Here is a 25,683-nt window from a genome sequence, read left to right as displayed (position 1 = left end):
AACGTAGGCCAAGCTGTGACTCTTCCCATGACATGAATAATACATTTCTGATTTTCCCTGCTGTGTTATTAATATTGCATCTTGTCACAGGCCTGTGCACCAGACAATAACTGTCCAGCTCTCCGAGGAAAAAAACAGGAGACTTGACCTGAAAAGCCACCACAAAAGTTACTGGAGAGCACAGCTTTTGGTGAAAAACAATCAGCAAGTCAGGACAGAAAGGACATTCCTAAGTGCCCTCTGCTCAGTGACATCATCTGCAAGCGAGGCAGACAATGAACTCAACAAACCAATACAAAATGTATTTTCTCACAATATGTTACCAGCTCCAAATGAGAGATTTTTTTCTGAGCTAAAAAGTCACATTATTTTTTATGATACAACAAACAGCGAGTGAATCTGATTGAAATGGGTGAGGGAAGGGTGACTGGGGGAGCACTGACACAGCAGCATTACAGTCAAAGGTGATCATTACAAAGCTTTTGTACTTCCTGTGTAAAGAAGACAAAAATGTTTGGATGATGCCTTTCAGCAAAAGATAAAGATCAAAGGAACACCCAGGAGTTCGAATTGCTGCAGGGTGTTGATCAGTCCCTAAATGTACTTGCACAGCTCCACAGCTGAGCAAGGGATGGTGGATAAAGAGTAATTGCTCAATTTGGGCAATAAGGAGTCAGTTCATCTTGCCTGTAGGAATTGCCTACCAGGATACACCAGAATACAGCAGAAAACTCAGTGCAGAAACAGAAAATGTGTTTCATTACTGCATCAACACAACAAAGAGTGTGGGACTGTAGAACTATCACTGTTAATCTCAATTTAGGTACAAGAAGCTCTCAGTGATGGAGCTTTCCCTATCCCCCACACCAGGTGGGGAGCAAAGGCATCTAGATAATCCCAGGAAGGAGGAATGCTGGAATAATAATCATGAAGAAAAATTAAAAACGTAATTTCCAGTCAGAAAAATGAAAGAGGAAAGTGATGGGGAGAAAGGAAACATTTGTTTTCCAGCCATCCAACTAGGCTTTCACAATGAACAGGAGAGAAAAAACAAACAGTGTTGGGCAGAATGGTTTATGCAGCTCTAGAGGTGAGGATTCCATGAAGAGGAGAGATTCTGTGCATTAATTGGGAAGCCACAGACATAATAAATGCAGGATGACATTTTGATGCTTCACTTGTCTTCTCCCCTGCCAATCCATCTCTCTGCTTTGCAATCTGTCACTCCTGATGATGTGTTAATCTCTGGGCTGAGAAGATAAATCTGTTTGGGCTCTTTCTGAGAAGCAGGTACCTGTTAAGCACTGCAAAGAGCCTCTCCTAGGAGGGAAGAGCCACTGCAGTTTGCTGAGAAGAGAATTTATCTAGCAGATAATTCTCAGTGAAACCCTCCATGACTTCCTCCTACATTTAATGTCCAATTTGCATTGATATATCCTTTATTATCTAAACACCTCAAAATCTCCCATGTGCTTAACATAACAAATCCCTAATACAATTCAAGGAGCAGTAGGGCAGTTCCATCAGAGCTAATCAGGGATGATGGAATTCCTGTTACTGGAGCTAGAAGGTTGGTACATAGATACTCTGTGTTTTCTACAGGGTGAAAGGAAGGAGATGAGTCCATGAATCACCGATCAGATGCTACCCCAGACATGCTCCAGCACAGCCCTTCCTGAGCTCTGAAAATCATGTTCAGTGCTCTGTGTTGCCTTCTCTTGACCAAACCTTTCATTCCCATCAGTTGCCTGAGGTCCCTTTCCTTTGTGCCATTTTGCTGTGCTCACAGCCAAGGAAGGCTCCCAATGGGAAGGTAAATTTTTTCCCCATTTATTGTCCTTCCAGAAGAGAAGCAGAATGTTAAGCAGGCAATTTCAGAGGACAGGGGGAGAAAAGAAAGTAAAAAAAAAAAAAAAATTTAATTGCATAGTAATTAACATGGTGATCATGCCAGTTTGAAAATCACTAACAGAATTTTATGATAGTGAATTTTCTATCCTGCAAGGCTGTGAATAACTGTAATTTAACAGATGCATCCAAAATGTACATGCATCAAATAAATCTCTAAAATTATAGCATATGCATGTTCTTAATATAGCTAGTGAGCATGTGTGCCTATGCACACATAGTCAAATATTTACTATGACATATAGAAAACCACATTTATTCATCAATGCAAACAAATGGATTATATCTACTCCACTTCCTTATACTGTGATTAAAATTCATGCTGGCCAGCTTAGTGAGGTTACAGGTAACAGCTTGGCTCCTAAGTAATGCTTCATTTATGAGTCTTCAGATGTCAGAAGAAGCCCTGTGGGGACCAGTGTCTTGGATCCCAAACCTGTGGGCCCATTCAGCACCTTTGAAGATGCAATTCTCAGTGTACCTGGCTATCAGATGCACTGCAAAATACTGCTGTTGTGATGTGCTTTAGGGTATCTGCACATGCCTACATACATTTTGTCTGTTCTATAACATAAACTTACAAAGCACCTCTTGCAAGAGAAACAGAAAGTGGGTGATGTTATGGCATCACAGAAATCAACTTTCCTTGTTTTATCTCATCCTAATCGAGGGCTGTTTCTGTTGCCAAGTGAGGTCTGGGTTTCCTTGATGTATAAATCAAGAGTGTTTGTTACACTAAAACTGGCATGTAATTGCTTGTCAGCAGTCACCTTGCTTTAAGAAATGTGAAATAAATCAAAGGAAATGTAGAATATTACTGGAGACTGTCTTTGACAATGAACAGGGCTGTGTAAACAGCTGATCAGGTCTGAAAGGGAAATAGATAGTGAAGCGTTTTGGAAGAAATGTATTTAGATTTAGGCAGGCTGAAAATATAAGCTAAAAAAGTTTGTATTCAATGGAATTCAATCTTTAATCCCTAACCCAGTGTGTTTGGCCCTCTCAGAACCAAAGCACAGCAGAGGGGCTTTTTTCCCAGTGCTCCTGTGCCCAGGATGCTCAGCCTGGGCTCTGCTCAAGGAGACTCAGCCTCCTCCTGTGCAGTGGGAAGGTGGCCCAGGCTCTCTGAAATGGGCTGATCTGCACCAGGGAGCTCCTAGCTCTGGAACTGGAGCTGCTCCATGCCTGGAGTGTTTTCCACACATCTCTATAACCTGTGCATCACCTCTCCCAGCTGATGGAAGGTTTGGGAAGGCATTCCACATTCCCAGCCGAGCTCACAAAAACGCAGAGCACATCATGGCAGCTCTTTAACACCTCTCCCCTTCAAGCTGCTCCTTCAAACCTGCTGCTTCATCTGAAAGAGACACCCTTCCCACAGATACTTGTAGGTACTCCTTGAAATTTAATAGCAGCAAGTGATGGCAAAGAGGAAGGAGTATAAGAAGTGTAAGTAAATAAGGGCTATAGAAAGAGCAGGAGAAAGAAACCACATACTGTGAAAAGGACTTGATGAAAGGTGGAGAAGGACAAGTAGGAGAGCAGGTGAAATGGGGGAAAGTGGGGATGTAGAAAAAAAGAGAAATAAAAAAGGCTGAGAGACCTCCTTCAATTATCAGCAGGGTAATATTATGCCTGATAACTTCCTTTAGTGAATTACTTCATTTCTATAAACCATGGGCCAGACTGCAGAGCTGGGAAGTTGATGGAATGAACCAAAACTGAGATTTCTTGCCCCATACTCAGCAGGTTTAAAAAGAAGGATTTTTCTATCACAAGAACATCAAAACTGCTTTTTCTTTCATATTTTTTTAGGGAGTAATGGAAAAAGAACAAAGAAACGTGAACTTTCATCACCCTCATGACTGGAAAACTCAATGTTACAAAACTAGGTTCCCATGTTAAAAGATAATGTTAAAAAGTTTAAATTTTGCCTTACCATCCTAGAGCCAGGCTCTGTATCAAACCATGTCTGGATTAGTCCTGCCCTTCCCAGGCACATCCATTTATGCCACGCAAAGCCTACAGATCTCTAGGACTCCACAAAAGAGATAATTTTCAGGTACAGAGCTGCAGTTCAGTTGGTTAGTCACACTCCACATTCTCTTGGCAAAACCGCCTTCCAAACAAGGGCTGAATAATGGGAATTTACTGAGTCATTCCAGTCCAACCTATGGACTGTCATCACCCACAGCTCTTGGATTATGCAACTGCAGCAACCCTGTGGAACTCCTCTGTTGGAAAATGCTGATTTGTTGCAAGTGAGTCACAGGAGATAGTCAATGAAAAGTAATCTTTCCAGGGAACATCATTCCCAGCTATTCTGCTACTGACTCCAGAGGGCTGCCAGACCCTTGAAAGCTCCCCCACGCAGCACTGGAAACAATATGGGAATGGGGCTGGAAGGTTTCCCTGCCACTTTCTCTCCCTTCTGGATGTGCAGGGCTTTCATTTCCTACCAAGCTCAGTATTCTCAACCTCCTGGGGAAAAGACTGCATCTCAAAACAACAGCATTTTCTTCTGATTTTTGTTGTTTCTAGAAAGAAAAGTCCATCCCTGAGACAAGCTACACATGATTTTTAATACACCCTTTAAATCAGGTTTAGCTTTGAAACTCTAACACTAGCTTTGTTATTTCTGTTACCCTTCCTAACAGTGTATTTCTCATCCTATGAAGTCTCAGTGTGAGATGACCCCCTTCACCCACCTTGTCATGACTGTACAGTTAAAGCAGCTCGCAGCAGTCCCTCCTGTGCAGACACCCAGCATTGTTTCTATCAGTGCCTCTGCTTTGCCGGGTGATTCTGCACAAAAACATTGTCACTCTCCTGACTAATGACTTGCACACACAAAGCCCTCCATACACTACAAGCTTTGCAGGACTACTGATTTTATTTCTCTGTTCATTAAAGAACACATTTTCCCCCCATTTCATGCATTTTAAAGCATCTCTGTAATGAGTTCACATACTAGGCATTAATATTTCTTTCAACACTTTTCCATTAGCTGTGTCAAACTGAATCTCATGTCATTTGTCATGCTGCACTGAGGGGCTGATAATTAAGAAATCCATTGCTGCTGTTGCTGTAGTGATGAGCACAGCTGTACAGGAGTATTTAGTTGTGCCTCTGTGGTGTTTGTGGCTCAGCCTGGGAGCCATGAGTGTGTGCAGGGTGCTGTGTGTGCACTGTGAGATGTCTCTGTGTGCTGCCGTGCATTCCAAACGCTCTGTCTGGGCACACCCCATGCATAATTCAGCCTGTGCTTCATCATGTATTTTCCTGGAGTGCCAGCCCAGCTTGTGAGGAGGGGAAGGGGAGTCAACAGCTTGTGGTGCCCTGTTGCTCCCTGAGATTTAGCATGCAAAGCACTTGCCTTTGCAGAATCATAAACATTTCCACAGCACAGACCTCTCTGGACAGGTTTAAATATTGCACAGCCTAAGCCAAACATCCTGACACAAAACCTTTGCAGTCCTTGGCTTCTTCAATTTTTTAGCATAACTTTTGGTTGTTTTCTCCTCAGAGACCACAAGGTTAACACACCAGTTAGCCCTGTGCTCTCTCCTCACAGGCAGTTCTACCTGGCTGGCCAGCTGTCCCTGCTCTGGGAACGTTTGCCATGGAAAGCAATAAATGTTTTTTAATAAAAGCACAGGGAGTAGAGGAGGGGCTCACAGGGAGGCAGGGACTGAGGGACAGCCCTAACCCCAACAGAGGAGCTCTGGAGGTGGGCAGGGAAGTGTTTGAGAGACCACAGAGAACAGCTAAGGGCCTTGCAGTGTTCCACTGCTCACTCCAGGGTGGAATTTCCTTGTCATTCTTAACCACCCACAGTGCCTAGAGGAGCATCTTCTGCAGAGAGAACATTCCCCCTCTCTAGAATGTCATCATCCTGAATGTGACCTTGTAGAAAGAAGCTACCTATTGATTTTTCACACCCTTTCCCCAGTTTTATCTTCAGTCTGTGGAGAAACACACTGCACCCTTCTCTGCACAGGAAGCTCACTCGTTTTCAGAGGGATCAGCTATTCACAAATGTTAAAATTAGAAGCTAGGTTTGCTTATGGAAATTGTATTTGCCCAGAGAAGCTGTGGCTGCCCCATCCTTGGAGGTATCCAAGGCCAGACTGGATGGAGGTCTAAGCAACCTGGGATAGGGGAAGTTGTCCCTGCCCACGGCAGAAGGTTGGAATGAGATGGTCTTTAAGGAACCTTCCAACCCAAACCATCTATTATTCTGTGTTACAAAGGAAAAATAAAGTAGTTTTTGCTTTTTGGTGTTTGCTACACAGCTGATAATTTTAATAGAAATCAGTTCTTCTCTTTTCTCCCTTTAATTGATCTGCTTTCTGACTTAAATTAAGAATTAGAGGAGCAGTGCAGTATAGTAAAATCTGTAACCAATAAATGAAGCAATTAATTTAGAAGCTTTTAACAAGTGGGTGTGTCTACACATAGGGCTGTTCTGGTTGCTGGTAGCTCCCCCAGCTCCAAGCAAATAGGGTTTGTTCCCTCAGGCTGATGGATCCTGGCAGCACTGGGCCACCACGAGCTGGGATCACTCCTTGTTCATCTGCATAATGGTAAATGACAGCCCTTCTATTGCTCACTGGTCACACACCAGTGTGCCTTATCTGTGCTGCCATCCAGCACCAGGGGTAGTGAGGATTTCACCTTTTCTGCATCAGGAAGTCCAATTAACCAACTAATCAGAGTAGGCTGGGACATGAGGAATGCCCTTACCTGAGACAGGTAGAAGACAGAACAGATTCACTTTGCAAATTAGGAAAAAACCCAAATCAGTGAAGTTTCTTTTTTTGCAAGAAGAATTCTAACATTTCTGCCTTTTAAAAAAAATTATTTTCTGTGAGTTCTTTTGTCCACAGAGACTAGCTGGATTCTAAAATCAGTATTCTAAAAAAACCCCAAAAAACCAATACCACCATCCTCCTCACAGTTCTAATTTATTAACATGTTATCCAGGAAGATCTCAGTAAGCTTCACAAATCAGGTCTGGCTGCCACATGCCCTCCATTATGGACCTCACTAATACCCTTAAATCATCAGTGACACTGGTAACTTGATAATGTTCCTTCTGATTTACACTACTGCAAAATTGAAAAGTTTGCCCTTTCAAGTAATTTATTGCAGCTCCAGAGCCAATCCACGATTTTCTCTGGCTTCCAGTAGAACAATCCATGTTTGAAAAATATCTCCCTCCCTCTGTCAAAAAACTCCAGTTTATATTTATCATATTTTTCCACGTGTCCAATTCAAAGTATTTGTTTACATTTATGTTCTTCCTACAAAGAGTTTGTGACATTTTTATTTTAAAGAAAGCAATATCAGAATTTAATAAAAAATTTAAAAAGCATTTTGCATATTCACACTGGAAATGTGATGCTGTTGATTTAAAAGGAATGTTTCCAAGGACTTGTAAGAGTTACACTGAAGATATTCAATTAACACAATAAATATCACTTCAAATTGTTACATGTATCTTTTGTGACCTGATACCCATTTCTCACACTGCAATATTTATTCTGCTGGAAAAAAAATAAACAACCCTTTAAAACATAGATTTATGAAGGAAAATGTAAACAAGCAAGGCCCAAACTGACAATGATCCTTTGAGCATCCTGTTACTGGACTGAATTTTGTTGATCTCAGGCCTGGGACGTGTCAGTCGCTTCAGTGAACTTAAGGAAGTTTTATTGGTATAAAACTGGCATAGCATAAAGGCCAGCCTGTTTATTTTTAACGAGTGAAGTGAGATTATTTACTACTCAGTTCACAGGCTGAAAGTGCATTTTGCAGTATTTATCCATTGGGAGAAACAGAAAAAAGGGACCTTCCTAACTTCCCGAAAATAATACTCTGCAACTGGGGACAACTTAGCAACTGCACCAATACCAGATTTAAATTTCACCAGGGTTTGGCTGTTCAAAGTTTGGGCTGTCACTTGGGGCTGGATGCTGAGAGGTGCTGAGCAAAGAACAAGATCCTTCCAGGAATGGGCCATAAGTACTACATTGAAAATTTAACCACAAGCTCCCATCCAGTAGTGGAAAGATAACAAATCAAGTCACAGGAAGATTTGTAAATCTCACTCTGTATTTTTTTTTTCTTTTAAATATTCCTTTAAAATATTTCTTGGTCACTGAGACCATGAAAATTCCATTCATTTCTCCATGCTGTCGCCCACTTAATGAGGTAAAGAAACATTTTACTACTCTCCTCTGATAAGTACACAAGCACCAAAGCCCAGAGTTGAACAGTGAAACAGTAAATTATTTCAATCCTCTTAATACCCTGCTTTTTTGGCAGATAATGCCATAAGTCATTTTAGCTTAGCAGTCACAGATTGAAGACAAATTTCTTTTTAAACTTTGGAAATGTTAAAATTGAATGAATTAATGAAAGAAATTTTTACCCAAACAGGGAAAAATAAAATAAGAACTTTTCAAATATTATACTGGCTATCAGATCATTTTTATGGGGTTTTTTTTGCCATGAGTCTGAATACTAATTTTTTGGGGAGGACAACTTTCCCCTGTCCAATCCAAAGTCAGGCAAGTCCCATGAATCCCAGTAAACTGAAATAACCTTTTCCTCCAAACTCCTTCCCCAAAATTCTTGGAGGGCTGCCTGTGGTTGAACTGGAATGCATCTGGAAGTGTTTGAATTAAGTGCAGCTTGCCCAAAAGCCAGCTTGGCTTCCTGCAGAGGTGTCAAGAATAAAAAGGGGATTGTGGTGGCCAGAGCATTGTTGTTGGGAGATCACAGGGAGCTGAGTTCACTGGAATACTCATCAAAGTTCCTCAGGGCTGCTCCCTTCCACATGAGCAGAGAGTGGTTCTGAGGGCAGCTGAAATACCTTCTAGAAGTGCTGCAGGACACATTTGCTGTTTGGCCCTCCTGCAGGAACCAGCTTCACTTAACAGCATCACCTGCACCAGGTGACCACAGAGTTTCACCTAAAGCACTGAAGCTGCAGCCCTGGAGGTATGAGAAGCTCTGCTGCTGTAAAGGATCAGCACCTTGTTAATTTGGCTCTGCAACATGAATATGTATCATTCTGTGCCTCCATGAATTTTTCAGGTACACTGTTAATATTAATTTTTGATTGGATGTGGAAGTGTCAACTCCCAATTAATAACATGTACCAAAATGGGAGATAATAAATGTAGGAAAGCAAGTTAGTATGCATCAGGTGCTTGCATTTTCCATTTACAGGAACAGATTTATAATTTTAAAAGATTGTTTTCATTACACTTTTTGAAGAGAAAAAGGAATTTCATACCTTAAGGCTGTATATTCTCTGGCTGCAAGCTGAGGAACCACATGAGTTACACCTTCCTTGACAGCTGGGGCTGCAAGAACACAGCCCAGGGGAGCCAGAAGAATCCTACAGGATCTGAGTGCAAGAGCTCAGGATATCATTGTTATACTGAGATCTAAGTGTGGCTCTGACCCATGAGCACGGGTAACAAAAGTCCCACTGAGTCCAATTAGAGGAGGCTTGGGTCTATTTACTGTAACTGAGTCGATTCCCAGAAAAATAATTAATTCCTTGTCGTGTCTCATGTGTATTGATTTTTGTAATTACAATGGAATTGGAGGCAAGGGTGCAGGGGGAAGGAAAAGCACTTGACTTGTGTTTAATTTGATGCACAAGCTGTCAGGGACAGAGCAATTGAGGCACCATGGCCATGCCCATCCCGGGTGCTCTCAGTGTTCAGATGTCACATGCCAGACATGCAGGATCCCAAATCACACCCTGCTCTGACATGATGCACTGCGCGGAGCTGGCTGCTGCAGCAGCCTGCACAGCAGGCAGGAGAGATGCCCAGGGGGAAGAAGATAAGGACAGGACAAGCTCCATGTGTATCAGTGGCTAAGAGGAGGAGACAAAGCAGTAGGATGGGAGAGAAAGAAAATACAAGTTGCTGCTGATAATAGAGCTGCCAGGAGATAATGAAAGGAAAAACAAGGAGTGAGAGAAAAGAAAATACAATATGGCTTCGCTTGGTAATGGTGCTGCTAGGAAAAGCCAGCAGGAGGGATTCAGCTTTGTTTCCCATATGATTTCACTAAAATGGCAAGTTAGGGAGTTTTTACCCAGAGGCAAATCAGCATTTGGCTTCTTAACAGGTGACAGTCTCCTTTCCCGAGCACGTCTGTGGGAGGGGCTGGCCTGGTTCCACACACCCAGACCTGACTGTAACACCCAGTTTGTGCAGTGTCACAGGTCAGTTTATCACAAAGATATTGACATCACCCACACAGACACAGAGCCACCTTTTGGGCTCCCTAAAGCCAAGGCCTGCCCTGACTTCTGCAGGACCACAAGAAGCTCTTTCCAGCCTTTTGCCTAAAAGTACCAGTTCAGGAAGTCTCCAAGTCTCATAGAAGCAAACAAGCTTTTTCTTAGACAATAACCCTGCAAATGAAAGCTGCAAAACAGTCTCACATCCAAACACTAGAAAGAAATGATATATGTGAGGGAGAGGCAGAGCTTAGGGGTATAAATCAGTCCCGAGTTAAGCATTTTCAGCTAACGCACGATGTTTTAAACAAAACAAAACAAAACAGCCTCTGGGACAGAGAACTACTCTGCATCCAGTTTGTGCAGTTTCTAAAACCTGTTGCCTAAAACGACAGCACTCAAAGGCAGATTTTCTCCTAGTGCCCTACACACACCACAAGAGAGGAAGCTGCTAACTCATACTTTGAGAAAAGCCAACAAAATGGGAGAGGCTGTGGCAGTGTGCTGGCAACACTCAGTGTCACGATATCCTCCCTGGCTGGGAAAGAGCTCTGAGCAGAGTCAGAGCACAACAAACTGTGAGGCACTAATAAATAACCAAACAGCACTGATGGATGACAGCAGATCTGACTCCAGCAGAATTAATGGTGAGAATACTGAAAATTCTTTCCCTCTTAATATATTAAAGTCTTTGTTTGGGGCTGAGTTGATGCTGCCAAAAAAGCCTTTTAACACAGGCAGCATAAATTTCAGTGGGTGTTTGAAGTAGGAGAGGCTGGCTTGTTGAAAAAGCAGCCCTCAGAAAGACTGCAGCCTGCAGAAAACACATCAGCTCTGCTCAGCTGGGAAATAATTTGATCTATTTTATATCATCTACCCCGTCACTGAGGAGGCAAATATGGGAATGAAATATGGACACAGAGCAAAACATAAAAAGAGACTTAATAAAATGAGTAATTATGTTTTCCCCAAAGCCTCTCATGCAAGCAGGAGGCACATACCATCATCAATTCAGCACGGTGCCCATTTCAGAGTGTGGGAAAAGGAAAAGCCCTGGAGCCAGGCCCTGTGAGCACATCCCTGCCAGGAGGGATGGGCAGGCCAGGCTGGGGAGCTGCCACTGTGGCCAGAGGCAGGGGGGACAGGGAGCTGGAGCTGCTTTGTGCCAGGACCCAACCCTGGGCAGAGAAGGGACTGGTGAAAAAGTCAAACGTGACTATCCCCACCCAGAACCCTTCAAAATTCAGCTCAAGTCCTCAGTGACAAATTTCCAGTGCTTTATGCTATTCCTCAGTACATCAATCAATTAAAAATAAAAAATAAAGAAAAAAAAGAAGGAAGGACACAACTAGATAGAATAGAGTGCCCAAGGATCCAGGAAAAGCCAGTGCTAGAAGCACTAACTGATTATTCTTCGGCATTTTAAATTCCAGTGTTTAAATTCCAGTTCACGAGCCTGATAAACTCCTGATCCTACAGCACCAAACATAAAAATGTGTACTTTTTACACCCACAAGATGCCCACAACACCAAAACGTTCTAGCTTGTTTATAAAGATGATTTTAAAAAGATGAGTAGAAAACTGGAAATGCAAACATTTTTATTTTCCCAAACTATTGCAGACTTCTGGCTATTCAGCCCTTAGCCTAACTTATTCTCTGGCTACGTCACAGGAGATGACATGACAACACTAATTAACTCACAGCCAGTGCTAGAACTCAAGCTGTAACACAGGCACAGAAACATTGGGACTGTGGACACAGACAAGGAATGAGAACTGATGCCAAGGACACATGTTTGAGCAAGAGCAGAAAAAAATGAAAGCAGACATGACACAGTGGGCTGTGAAGAATTACACTTGGATATGAACCCTGCTGAAAACAAGTCTCCCTCCATGTGGAAGTCTGACTGTGCCTAGGTCTTCCTACAGAAAAATCAGGTACAAGTGCAGTTCTCTGAACCTTCTCCACTGAAGTTGGTGGCAAAACTGCCACCAGCTCCACTTGGAACAAGAGTGAGTCCCCAGGCCTAAGGACCAAAACATGTATTTCAAAATGTTATATGTAGATGCAGTGCATAAAATCAAACAGAGGCAATTCAGCAGGCAATGTAGACTATAAAGCACTGTTATTGTAAAAAAGCTCATTGTTTCCCACAGAAATCGGTCCTGATGGATGCCACCAGGACCTGGGGGCAGCATGCTAAGGAGATATCTCTTTTTCCTTTCAATAAGAACTGTGTTTTGCTTCTGTGCAGCTCAGGCACAGGGGAGGGAAGGGCACACTCTGCTGGTCACAGCACCTTTTACACCGACAGCTTTTGAACACCCTGGGTGCTGAAACATAACCCTCATGCCACGACATCTGCACCGAGGTGGTGCCCACACCAGGATGCTCTTGGCTCCTCTCACCCTGAGTGTCAGTGAGGGTGGCTCTGATGCTGTCACTGAGTGCTCTCATGCTTAAACATCAGCCTACCTGCTGCCAGAGCTCCTTCTCTCCTGAAGGACAATTTTAGCAGTGTAACATATGTTCAAAAACTCTTTACCTTAGGCTTTTCATCCAGTATTTGCTGGCGAATCTCCTTGTGTTTTTCTACAAGTTTCTCCTGCCTTTTACTCTGAGCATCTTCTAGCTGTCAGAAAAGAGCAGAGAATCTTTTTTCGTGGATTGCTCACCCTCACTCTCCCACCTCCTCCCCAACAAATATTCCACCCATCAAAACGGAAACATTGTCATCAAAACTATGAACAATTCCAATCTAAAATTACATAAATTACACACCACTGCCTGAGCATCCCTGAGCACAACTGTTCAACAGTCAGGTGTGGACATGAAACATCAGATTTCACATGTAAGATTCAGGATCAGAAACATCTAAAGGACTTACTGCAGATTCCTGATGTTATTAAATGATAAGTTTTGGGTTTCACTTAATAATGCCCCCCAGAAATAAAACCTACTTAATTTGCTAATTCTTTAGGCTGCTTCCTAAATCAAGGCTCTGCTAAGCAAAAATGGGCCAACTTTAGAACCTAACAATCTTTGCATTGAAATTTAGAGAAGAATTCAATGGCTGCACACATTCCATAGTGATTTTACACCCCAAAGCACTGCAGTGCATGATTTCAGTCTGGTGTGAACCCCCTGTAGCTTCAGAAAATCCAACAACTGTAATAGAATTCTTTGATTTGTGTTTACAGAACTCACAGAATGCTTTTTACATTTCAGTAACTATACAAATGCAATTAAAGTTAAGATATACCTGTAATTAAATGTTCATTGACTTTCCTTATGCAATCTTTGCATTTGTGACCCAGCAAAGCCATTTAAAAAATGGGTGCATTTTCCATGGATTCACACAGGATATTCAGAGATGAAAATTGTATTAAAATCTTCCCTCCTCAGCACCATCCCCCAAATGCTGACTAACAATTAATGAGAAGCTGTCTGAAATCCCAGCTTTCTTTTAACTGGAATGTGAAGCAGAGCCTACCCTGCATCTGCTAAAAGTCAGCAAGTGCAGAACCTTTATGCTGAAGCCTAGAACCTGCAGTAGATTATAAGCTAAAAGGGGAAACGTGACATTTCATGGCCCCAGATGCAGCAGAAGCCTGACATACCCTCTTTATGTACTGCACCACCTCCTGGATGTAGGACCGGATCATTTCCGTCTTCTCCCTGGGGGAAGCATTCCAGCAGTTATTGGAGTCAGCAAGGGCACACTGATGGATTTCACCTCCCTGCAGCTCTCTGCCTAACCAAGGCCATGTTTAAGGACCTGCCTAATTAACTTTTTTGCACTCCCTGAATGTATCCTCGTGCCAGGTTGCACCTTTATGGCACCAAGGGCTCAGAATTCCCCATGACCTGCACACCACCCCCTGCTCCTCCCCACCAGGCTTTCCCCACGACATGATTCCCTGTCTTCCAGGTGTTGCTGGTGCTCCCAGAGTCTCCAGTGTCCCTGGGAGCTGCAGAGCCGTGAGCAGAGGCACAGTGCCATGCTGTGGCAGAGGAGCAGCCTCTGCCAGGGCAGGCACTGCTGCTGACACCAGGCACCAAGCTCCCAGGGGAGCAGGGCAGGCATGGCCTGGCCCCACACAGAGCTGGACTCGGGGCAAACTGAGCTTTATGGCACACTCAGAGTTATTTGGTAACCATCAGTCAAAGGCTGAACACAAGAACACCCAGAGGGGTAAATTACAACAACAATTTGTGGCTACTACAGTTGATCTGTTTCAGGACGGTTACTCCAAATCCTGATTGCCTCAGGCAAGACAAGCAAACTGCTCTACTCCTCAGGTGGCACTAAAATCAGGAGGATTTAGGCAAGCCATGGGTGGGTGTCAAAAAATTAAGTAAAAACAATTAAAACAGTGAATCTGTGTAATATTCCTTCCCAAACTTATGCAAAAGCTTTAGATCAACTGCAGTGGAACCAGAATGACTCAAAAGGGATTCACCAGAAGGAAGGTCTCACACCTCTCTTCCCTACTCCCAAAGTGAGGACAAGCTGTGTCACAGACAGGGGAAAGCTGACTTTCAATAGGGCTCGCCTCTCACCTCTCTCAAGGGCTCTTTGAGAAGCCTGACAGGGGAAAGTCCTTGGGAAAAATGAGAAAAAAAATGAAAGGGAACGAGAAAAGAACTGCTAACTTGTCTGTCCCTAAGCCTTTCTCACTAGTGCCTCCTTTACCTCTCAGTAAATCATTTCCCACTGCAATTTATTTTTACTGCTGCAGCATTTCTGTAATGGCCAGCTGCTTTTTTCTAATATTAATTCCATGCCCTCTGAACAGCTCTAACTATGTTAAGTATTTCTCCCTCTTTTTCATAATAAATTATTATAATATTTTTTTTAATAGGATGTTTTTTGAAATTTTTAATGTGCTGATTCTGAAACTACCTGAAACACTTCACTGTGTGTGTCTGTGATTTCCTTTCAGGGTTAACAAATACAGATTCTCTCTTGAGAAGCTCCAAAACCTGTGTAAACCCTTTTACCTGCAGAAAACCTAACACAGTTGTGCCTTTGTTACATGGTAAAACCCAAATATTAGAGGGTTTCTTTTTTTTGTTTTGGTTGCTCCTCTTGTATTTTTAACTGCTCTAAAGTAAAGACTGATAACAAGAATAGCAGTGCAAGATTAAAATGCTCCATTTTCTTTTTGAGCTGCTTGCCAAAACAAATAAAGGAGTACAAACAAACCTAGATACTGTGCCCATGGGAAGAACACAATCAGCTTGCACAACTGCAGTTTGTGCTGTCTGGGGGTGCATAAATGGAATTAGGATTGCTGTGCCTGCCCAGGGACACTGCACCCTGGGAGCTCAGCTTTCCCTCGTGTCCCCCCAAGTGTCACTGTCACTGGTGGAGGGTCATGGGCACAGCTTGAGGGGAATTCATCCCAAAAGCAGAGTGAACCTCCCAGTGTGGTGCTGCCATTTCTCCTGGAGAGCAGCTTGAATAGAGTGAAGAAGACAAGAGAACTCACAAATAGAAACCCAAGTCAGAATGAAAGCCCAGTCTGCAGGAACAGGAGCATTGAGACTATTTGCACTCAGATGAACAGTGCCTGGATGAACAGCTTTTTGGGGAACTGCTCCATGAGGTGCTCCCAGGAACAAACCCCTCCACAGAGCAGCACCTCTGCTGCTGGCACAGGCTAGTCCTGCTCACAGAACAGGAGATTGGATTAGCCCCAAGAAATCAAATTATTATCAGGGAAAGGACTCTGGAGAGGTCTGACTGAAGGCTGCCTTGGATTTAGGGTCGAGACCTTCCTTTGATTTACCAGCTGTGAAAAATCTTGTACAGTGATATGGATCTAGGGATATACTTACTCTTCCATTTGATTTTTATCCTTGGACTTTGCTTCTGTGATCTTCTCCTGCCTCTTCTTGTCCATTTTTTTCTTCAGTTCTTTCTTTTCTCTAAAAAATTAAAAATAAAGGGAAGTACAAAAAGTATCTAAACAAATCCTACAAGGAGCAGCAATCAATGGTAAAGGGAACAGCACTTACTTTTCGCATGTTTCTTTCAGTTTCTTTAGCTGGTTGTTCTGACACTCCTCTGCTACATCTGTCAGCTTCTGAATTAGCTATAAAAAAAACCCCAAAAATAAAAACATGTATTTTCAGCTAAACATCATAGAGGCAGCTAAATTTCCTCAAAAGTCTGCAGCAGACACAAAAGTGTTATGCCATTCCCAGATGAAGTACCAACGATCAAAAGCCAGTAAACATCATTATCAGTGTAAACACATTATTAACTTGTGGAGTTCAGCCAGAATGGTGCACATCCAACTCACACAGAAACTGCTGCTGCTCTGTACATCAAGGTGATACACTTCCACAATATTAAATGTAAATCCAAAATATATTTCCAGTATTTTACCTTTGCTAGAATGAAAACACCTGTGAAAAAATGTAACGGGTCACAAAATGAATTTATACAATGCTAATTGCCAACTGAATGCCTGTGTCACTGAACATCCAGGTTATAATATGAGGGCTGAAAATGTTCCTCCTGTAATGAGGATTATTACAAGGAATGTTTTGGATTTTGGGGTGGTCAGGGGGATGTTGAAAATCAGGAATGACAGCTGTGAAAGCCAAGCACAGAGAAGCATAACCTGAATTTTGGTCACAGAAAGAAAAAGCTCTGAGTCACTGGTTTGAAATCTGCTGTGGATTCATTCTCCTTGGTGCCCAAACCAGAAACAAGAGGCACAGCTGACAGGAGAGGAGTCGTGGGCAGGGCTCCTGTGCCAGCTCAAGGAACAGGGAATAAAGTGGGAAAAGGGACCCATTTGGTTTGATCACCCTTCTAGGTTAAGTCTGATTTTGTAAAATCACCCTCTCAAGGTGATAAACCAGGAGTGTATAACAAGGCATAGCTGGTCTGCTCCAACTTTTCATTCCTTAGATAAAAGTAGAAAGGTACCAACAATAGGCTCCCTTCTAAAAGCAAGCCATCAGAAAGTATCTCTCAGCTGAAAGGCAAGTTTGAATTGGAATATTAACTCCTGCACAACTCAGAGGGAAAACTGTCCAAAAGTTCTGTGCTAAAAATTTAATGTATTGTGCCACCACCTAATAGGATAATGCCAAAAATGTAACTTTGCTTTGAGAAATGCCATTTCCCAATTTGGAATGAGAAACGATTTACCTTATGAGATAAGCCCAACTATGTGGGTCTAGAATGGTTCTTTTTTATAAAAATCCAAATGTCTGAGAAGCAGCCACCAGCTGTTACTGGGATGGGGACTGTCCCCCTGTGGTGCAGGTCACTGTGCCCATACACCCCCCCTGGAGAAGCTGTGACTCACACAGAGATGGGGATAAACATCACAGCTCTGTGCTGTGATCATGGAGATCAGTCTGTGCAGGGGCATTGCTGAGCAGTACCCACACACAAATCACTCTTCTTCCCTGCTCTTTTCGGCTGGCTGGGCAAAGGAGACAAATCATTTCACCCAACAGGAGGGAGGCCAAACATCAGGTAATAGAAAAAATTGCAAGAGGGGGTTGTCTGGAGTTGAGAAACAGCTTGTACTCCCATAACACCCTTTAAAATGTTCATTTCTGCCTAATATCCATTAGTATCAGCTTCTATCTGCCCAACTCCTCTATTTCAGCTCAGAGGGCCTATGATCCTGCTGCAGTTGTCAGCCAAACTCCAGCTGTAAAAACAAAGCTGACTTGGACCAATGAATGCAAAATATTTCTTCAGCATATACAGAATATGTCCTGCATCCCCTCAAAGGGTTCATCTGCTACAGGAACACTCTTTGGCACAACCCTCTGTGCTGGGGAATGCTTGAATCTATTTTCATGCTGTTTCAATTTATTTTCTGGCTAATCCTGCTTCCTTGTGCATTGCAGGTTTGAAAAAATGGCAGAACAAAACAGGAACATCATCCAAAAGCTGCAGTAAAATGAGAGTTATGTAATCAGAGGTATCAACAATCCTGTTGCCTTTGTGCCTTCCACCCAAAGGCTTCCAAACCGTTGGAAGTGTCAGTGACAAAGTGACACAAGAGCCTCTTGATGCTGCAGCAGAGCAGAGGGAAGTGGAGCTCTGGAAGGGACCCCAAGTACAAGGAAGCCCCAGGTGATGAAAATTTTTCCTGGTGCCACCAGTGCTCACTCTGAGCTCGACACCACAAACCTACCAGCTTGATGTGCTCCCGTTTCTGGTACTTCTCACTGTAGTACTGCTCCTGCCTGAGGTTCAGCAGCTGCTGCTGCTGCTTCTCCTTCAGCTCCACCAGCTTCTGGGTCATCTCAGAGTCAAGTGCAGCCAGCTCCTGCTCAATGGTGGAAGAGCTGTGGTCGGGGCTACTCGTCTCAGACCTGCAAGGACACAGCACACCCCAAGGGGTGTCGGTCACCAGGCATCCACACCCTGCCTTCATTTGCTTAAATTTGCCTTTTGAAGTCAGATATTTATAAGTAGCCTGTTAATAAGTTCCTCAGCACCACACACAGAGCAAGAGGATAGGTGATTTTATCCCTAGTAAGTTCAAGGGTTTAGTTTAAAAGAAATTATTAATGATTTATTAATGGGACGGCTACAGCTTTTAAACCTCATCTCACTGATCCACCAGGGTGGTGGCAACCAGACTTAGTATAAGTGAGCTATAAAGGCAACTGCCAAGACTTCCCATAGAACTTGTTTATACACTTCCAGACATAACTTGAACTCCAAAGCTGCAGAGCCTTCAGGAGAAAGGGTGAATCCTGAGTATTTTGGAAACAAAGTCATCCCCTGCATGCACTCAGCAATAAATTAAAAAGCTTAACATTACATCTGCATTTACCAAATGCTTCACATGGTAGGAACATCCCTTTATTTGGTGTTTTCTTCCCCCTTCAGGAAATGACATGCATAGCACACAGAGGAAAGTGCTCCATGGGCTGCTGGCTTCAGAAGGAAAGCTCACACCCCAGGGGGGAGCAAACCTCAGACAGGCAGCTCTCAGGAGCAAGGGAAAAACACAATAAGGAAGCTAAAAAGCAACACTAAGGAACAGTTTGGGTCTGTTTTACTCTTTCTTAAGACAGAAGGAAGGATAGATGTAACTGTGAAAAGATATATGATGACATTAAACTGCCTAAGAGAAAAATAAGCAGCAAATCCAGTATCACTCTTCAGGCCAGCACTAAACTAAACCCAAGGAAAATACATTTTAAAAAATTAGATTATGCTGTGTCCCTGCTCTGCTGCTGTGTTTACTGCCATACTCAGGTGCTAAATCAGTTGCCTGGGAAACGTTAGAACAGTGCAGGAGATGGACGAAACAACAAAACCTTGAACAGGGAGGGCTATCGTGGGGAGAAAAATGAGTTTGCTCCTCAGAAATGTGCTGAGATTAGAATGCAGAGAACTGGCTCTGCCTCTCTTCTCTCTCCCAGGTTCAAGTGTGCAGCTGCTGTCACTTAAGAGCTACTTCACCTGAAATAATGTGATCCTGCTTTCATCCCTCCGAGGACACGAATGCCAAGGTAGCCTCCTTTTATTTCTTGTGTTTTTATTGTATTTGAATATTTTGCTAAGAGGTTAAGTGATGGGTGAAGGTAATTTAAACATTACAGAGCCAGAAGACAGCAGTAATGAATATTACAGTCAGCATATTATGCTGTTAGACAATACATAATATAAAGCTGACATTTCTCTTGTATTTTTGGGGAAAAGAAATCCTAAAAAGGCCTATTTCTAAACACTGGCTAAAATACTGGCTGTTTTTTATGAGACATGATCATTAAAGAAACTTCAGAGCAACACCAACAAAACACTTGTGCACGTGTATAAATAAATATTTCAAACTTCCTGTAGACAAGGGCTTTACTGAATCTTGGCTCAATTTTAGACAAGGGAAAAAAGCAGAGATTGCTCCTGACCATAGACAAGATATTTTATGGCCATCTGATACAGGGACTCTTGCGAAGTAGTGATTTATACTTTGCAATTACAGGCAAATAGTGTCAGCAATAATTTAAAATTATAAAAATCCCCTTTCTCCTCCTTGGGATGCAGTGCTCTATTAGAAGTCTGCTGCTTGAGATAATATGTAGTTGTAAGCTTGAAAATCCCTGAAAACATATTTGTGCCTTTTTAAAAATGTAACCTCCAGACTTATCTGTATCTGCACATAAAACTCCACACCGCTGACACCACTGTGGCAGCTCCACGTAGGAGACTGCAGGGTTTTGCTGCCTGACATCATCAGTGGTTTGCAGTCAGATCACAACACAGTACAAAAACTCAAATCCTTTTTTGCTCAAAAACAAATGAGTAATTTTATTTATTCAGCTTGATTTTCTGCTTAAATGTGAATAGGAGGAAAGACAGAAATATGCTGTTGTTTTGCCTGCCACTGTCTGTCACACACTTTGGTGGTAGAAAACACTGCAGATAAAATATCCCTGGGCTTGCAGTTGGCAGCCAGTCATTAAAGGGAGTTTGTTAAACTCAAGTACAGAACCTGGAAGCCAGAAAACTGGCAACAGTGAAGGCCAGCAGAATACAGATACATTGTGAGTGTCAAGCTCTTATTAAGGCCAATGACATTCTGTCATCAGGAAAGCAGAAATTAATAAGCTCCTGCCCAGGGACAAGTTATGGCCTGAGTCCCAGTCACTTACATTTAGAGGTACTATCATCAAGGCTGGCAGCCAGAGCAGGCTTGCAGCTTTTTCCTCTGATCATCTCCTACCAAAAAGTAATTTTCTTTAAAGTTCGTTCAATATCATCATATTTAAGAACTGCAGCTACATCAATTTAATGTAAAAGGTAAGAGGACTTTAGTGCTTATCTAGTTACTTCAAAAAATAAATGATGTTAAGACAAAAAGGATGCACCACTGGGAGAAATAAAAGTTCATTTGCAAGAGTCTCTGACACCGATTGGCTCTATGTGTGTATATGCTTTGCCAGGAGTTATGAATTGATCTTTATTACCATACAGTTCCTTACCATAAGAACAAGGCAATAATTGTGGAAGGGTTAGTAAGAATTCATTGCAGGTTTTCTGCATTTAAATTGATAATAATAGGTAATAACTAAATAATACAAAAATTGTATCAGGACAGAGAAAGAGACAGGGTGGTGCAAGGCTTTGGAAAGAGAAAGCACAGAAGGGGTGTTCCTGCAGAGGCAAAGCCAGGCAGTCATTAAGACATTCCCAGGTGTTCTGGATCGATCATGATTTAAACAGCAGTCAGATGTTTATGATCTCCAGGTACTTCTTTCCCCTAATTCTCCACCTGATGCCTTCTACTGTGGCCTGAGTTTTTCCAAGGCTCTAACACGGAGCCATGGTTCTCATCTCCCCCATTAACCAGGAACCTGCTGCTTTGGATTTTTTTTGGGCTCTGCCACCTCCGTATGATTTCTCTACCATAAAAGAAGTAAAGGTCTCTGAGTAAAGGTGTCCAGCAGCCCACTGCTGAGGCAGGCTGTGTTTCACCCACCTTTTCTTGCTGTCCCTTTTGGCAGTTTTCTCCAGCACCGCCCTCCGCCGCAGGTAGTCATTCTGGATCTCGTTGTACTTTGCCGTGTGCTCTTTGATAAGGTCGGTGGTTTTCTTGTGATGCCTCTTCACCAGGTCCTTCATCTCCTTGTAGTGCTTCTTCTGAAGTTTAACAAAGGATTTCTGCTGTTTTAGCTCCTCCATGGTCTGTGCTTCCACTTCTGCAATGATAACAACAAAAGGCACTTCAACTTTCCAGCAGTGCAGGATTTCAGTCAGGGAGCCAGGGATTGCCATGAGCAGGAATGGAACAAAACCTGCTTGTTTAATGTGAGTAAAGGAAATACAGCATAAACTGAGTAGTTTTACCTGAAATAAGCTAATTGGCTTGAAAGCACTGTGATAAAATGGTTCTACTACTATTCACTACATTCAGAACAAATTTAGCCTTTGTTCTCACAATAATGCTGCTCTTTTTTCTGGGTTACATGGTAACTTGCTGGTCATGAAGCTACAACAATTGCTAAAAAGTTTCCTGTTGGCACCCCATCTCATGAGATGTGCCCAAACATTGTTTACTTCAACCCTGAGGACTAACACTTGGAACGTACATTTTCTAGGAGTTACTGCAGTTCTAAACACTGGAAGAAAGGCCTAAGCCAGAGATGGCCTATTTAATAAAAAAGAAGTTTTTCTTGAGAAGAAAGCTTATCATTCATGCAGTGTGATCTATGCATTTATTACCTGTGAGGACACTCTGGATAAGGTCTTCTGTCTTTGCAGGTGCTTTCACAGAACCTAGAGGTAAAAGAGATATTTAATTCCAATTCTTTTAAAACAACAGCCATGACTGTGCTGCTTGGCCTAGTGCTAAAACATGGCAGGTGACACAAGACACACCCTGACATGGGCAGTTCTTAATCACTGGAAAAACCCCATCTTTTCAGCAGAAGAGGAGCAACATGAAAACACCAACCCTCTGGCCCAAGACAAAGACGACCTTCCAAAAACCCACCTGAGCTGTGTTGTGTTACTGATAAGGAGGAGGAACTCCCTGATACCACTCACCTCAGTAATTTGAGTGGCATTAGGCTGACAGTACAACCATATTACATAATATGATGGCAGTGCAGAATTCCCGCACACAGGATGAATCCAGCTCCTTGGAAATCAGTCAGATGCTGCCTATAGAGACCGCAGCCATAAAACTATAAACACTGTGTTTAACAACCATTTGCTATAGGAGATGTGTCAATACAAAGCACAGAAGTGCCTAAGACTGTTTTTTGTGTGGAATAAGATGTCACTACGTGCATGAATTAGGCATAGTTGTAAAAACAATTCCAAGAGATTCCTCCACTTGCAGCAACAACAAAAAAACCCAGCACATTTTCTTGCTTGTAATGAATTTCAGTTGCACCACCAATGCAACTGTTAAGTAGAAGATACTTGTATATTTGAAGAAGAGAAAAGCAGTGGGAAAGTTTCTACCTATTTTAGACAAACAAAACAAACACACACAACTTCCCACCTTTGTTCTTTAAACACAAAGCACTTGAAAAATTATTATCTAGGCTAATTTAGAAAACATGGGACTTTTTTTTTCCTTTTCCTTTGTTTTGTTGTTTGTTATTTTTTACCTGGTGCTGGCTGGCTGTGAACAACCTGAGTTGCTGGTTTCGGTGTGAGGGAGGCAGTGAAATTTACCCCATTTTCTGCTGGTGTTGGCCTGGGTTCATTGTTAGCTTCAGATGGTGCATCCCCGTGGTCAATCTGAAATCACATGTTAATTCACATTATTCTTCCCAACTAAGAGACTTAATTTATTTACAGGTCCAGTTTAGCCTGGTTTTCAAATGCAAAATTCTGCAAATGTTGTATCTAAAAATCATTCTAAAATAAAACAGCAGAAGAAGATGTCCTTAAGAGACGTTGTAACACAAGTGGCTCATTTGTGCAGAAGAAATGGAGCATGCATTATTCTGAAAAAGTATTTTAAGCAGATATAACTCATCAGGGACATTTTTTAGTGCAACATATATTAGCTGCACCAGATGTGAAGGCTGTTTTGCAGTGAAGAGCCATAAAATCTTTCTAGAAATAATGTAGGTGCTGCCAGGAGAATGATCCTTAAGTCCCTGCTGTGAACAAAACCTGTACACAAGATTACTTCTAAATTTCATAGGTACAAACAACACTACCATTATTCACCATTCTCACAGAACAGGAACATCCTTCTGACTCCCAAGATCTTACATTCCTGTAACTCCACTCCAAGGGTAATATGTAAACCGTACCTCCATTCTGCTGCATGAACACATCTGTGGTATCCAAATATTTAAGAATTTTCCAGAATCTTTTCCTTCTCTCCAGTCTCCTAAAGGCTCAGGCTTGCAGCATGCACTGCACTACACACTGACCATCAGAAATTGTCTCTGTGACCATCAGGTTTTAAGCAGGCACCCAGCACACAGCAAACAGAAGGTCAATTCACAGCAATTTTTATTTTGAAATGCTTTTGAAATTTTTTCGCTTCCTGCTGTCCCCGCAAGGGGCCAGTTGCCATGGTGTCTCAGGGATGTTTTGGATTTGTTCCTTCAGCTGCTTCCATATCCTTCTTTGATGGTAATCACATTACATGAAGAGGCAGGATACCACAGTTGGTATTTTGGGTTGGTTTTTTTTTGCCCTATGACTACTCCATGCTTGCAAAACATCAGTCTGTGCTGCATCAACAAAGGCAAAAGGGATTTTGATTCTGTTTTTTGCTGCTCCTGGTGCTGGGCTTCCTTCAGTCTGGCCCTGACACTACACTGTGCATTGCAAAACAATTCCTGTCTCAACAGCCCATTCCTACTGGAATTACAGGAGAGAGATACTGTAGGCAGAAGCATGATGCAATTGCAAACCAGTGCCAACAACTTCATTTTTACCAAGCAGGAGCGACTGCAGTAAAATAGGGAAAAACCTCATTTAGCCAACATTTCTAACAGAGGAACAATGTGGCAGGCAAAAGCTGTAGCTGTGATAAACACACACAGACGTGGCTATCCTCACAGCTCTCCTCAGGCTGCATTTCATTAGTTTAATAATAATATTTGCTACACAGATTCTCAACATTTAATGCAATAAAGCTAGAATTCTTAACTTCTGGCAGCTCTGTGCCCCACTGCATGGGAAGTGGGTATTATCTTCTTTTGAGACCTGGTTTTTATGTGTTGTGAAATGCTGCATCACACTTTGTTGAGGAACTATTAATATAACCTGTCACTTTGGGACATAAAACATCTGTTTCCAGAAACTGAAGCAGAAATGTGAGGCAGGACCATGAAGTGAATAAGGAATAATTTTCACTACATCAAGCAATCTAATCTCATTAAAAAGCACTTTCTCTTCCCATAATTCATCATACTGTGCTAGAAGAATGCTAAAATAAACAGGATTTTTCCTTAAAAAAAAAGATTTTTCCTTTTAGGCTGTTTTTAAAACATGATGTAATCCAGCCTTCTAATTTACAGTTTTAATATTAACATAAACTGGTTTCTATTTCACATTGCCATGTCTATTGCAGCACAGTGCATTTGCTAAGTAGACAGATACATACCCATAGAAGACTATCTGGTCTATTTTTATTTCTACAGAGAAAAGGAGCTGCTTCAGGCTGGGATTAGCTCTTACCAAGGAATTCTCTGCAAATTCCTTTGGATTGTTTTTCCTGTCTGTAGAGGACACTTGGCATTGGAAGACAGGGCAACCCTCACTACCTGTATGCTCTTAGAGATTTACAATGTGTTCATTGAAAGGTGCAAAACTCACACTGCAGGGCATTCCTTTCCCCAAAAACAGCTCTTCTCAGGCCAGGCTGGAAAGCAAGAGTTGAGCAAGGAAAGTAAAGGTAGGAACTCCTACAATATTCACGATGGGAACTTTGTAAATAAATCCAGAAAAGATGCTGAAACCTCAGCCAGTTCTTCAGCATTCTTTGCTTATGTGACTGCACTGAACACTAACAGACAAGGGGTAAT

At 42.3% G+C, this 25,683-nt stretch overlaps 1 protein-coding gene across 4 annotated transcripts in view; it reads right to left on the bottom strand.

The window, feature by feature from the left end:
- Positions 1–25,683, bottom strand: part of PLCB1 (phospholipase C beta 1) — a 340,329-nt gene that overhangs the window by 43,505 nt on the left and 271,141 nt on the right. For all 4 annotated transcript variants that reach the window (XM_002199189.7, XM_012572343.5, XM_012572342.5 and 1 more), the window contains exons 24-31: positions 23,299–23,431; positions 22,403–22,456; positions 21,660–21,879; positions 18,360–18,540; positions 16,207–16,283; positions 16,027–16,116; positions 13,803–13,860; positions 12,728–12,814 (exon numbers count right to left, since the gene is read on the bottom strand). In XM_002199189.7, coding sequence (XP_002199225.2) covers positions 12,728–12,814; positions 13,803–13,860; positions 16,027–16,116; positions 16,207–16,283; positions 18,360–18,540; positions 21,660–21,879; positions 22,403–22,456; positions 23,299–23,431 — 900 coding nt within the window. The remainder of the gene's footprint in view (positions 1–12,727; positions 12,815–13,802; positions 13,861–16,026; positions 16,117–16,206; positions 16,284–18,359; positions 18,541–21,659; positions 21,880–22,402; positions 22,457–23,298; positions 23,432–25,683) is intronic.

Source organism: Taeniopygia guttata, chromosome 3 (genome assembly GCF_048771995.1).
Source record: "Taeniopygia guttata chromosome 3, bTaeGut7.mat, whole genome shotgun sequence".
NCBI lineage: Eukaryota > Metazoa > Chordata > Aves > Passeriformes > Estrildidae > Taeniopygia > Taeniopygia guttata.
This window is presented reverse-complemented; position numbering and strand designations above follow the sequence as displayed.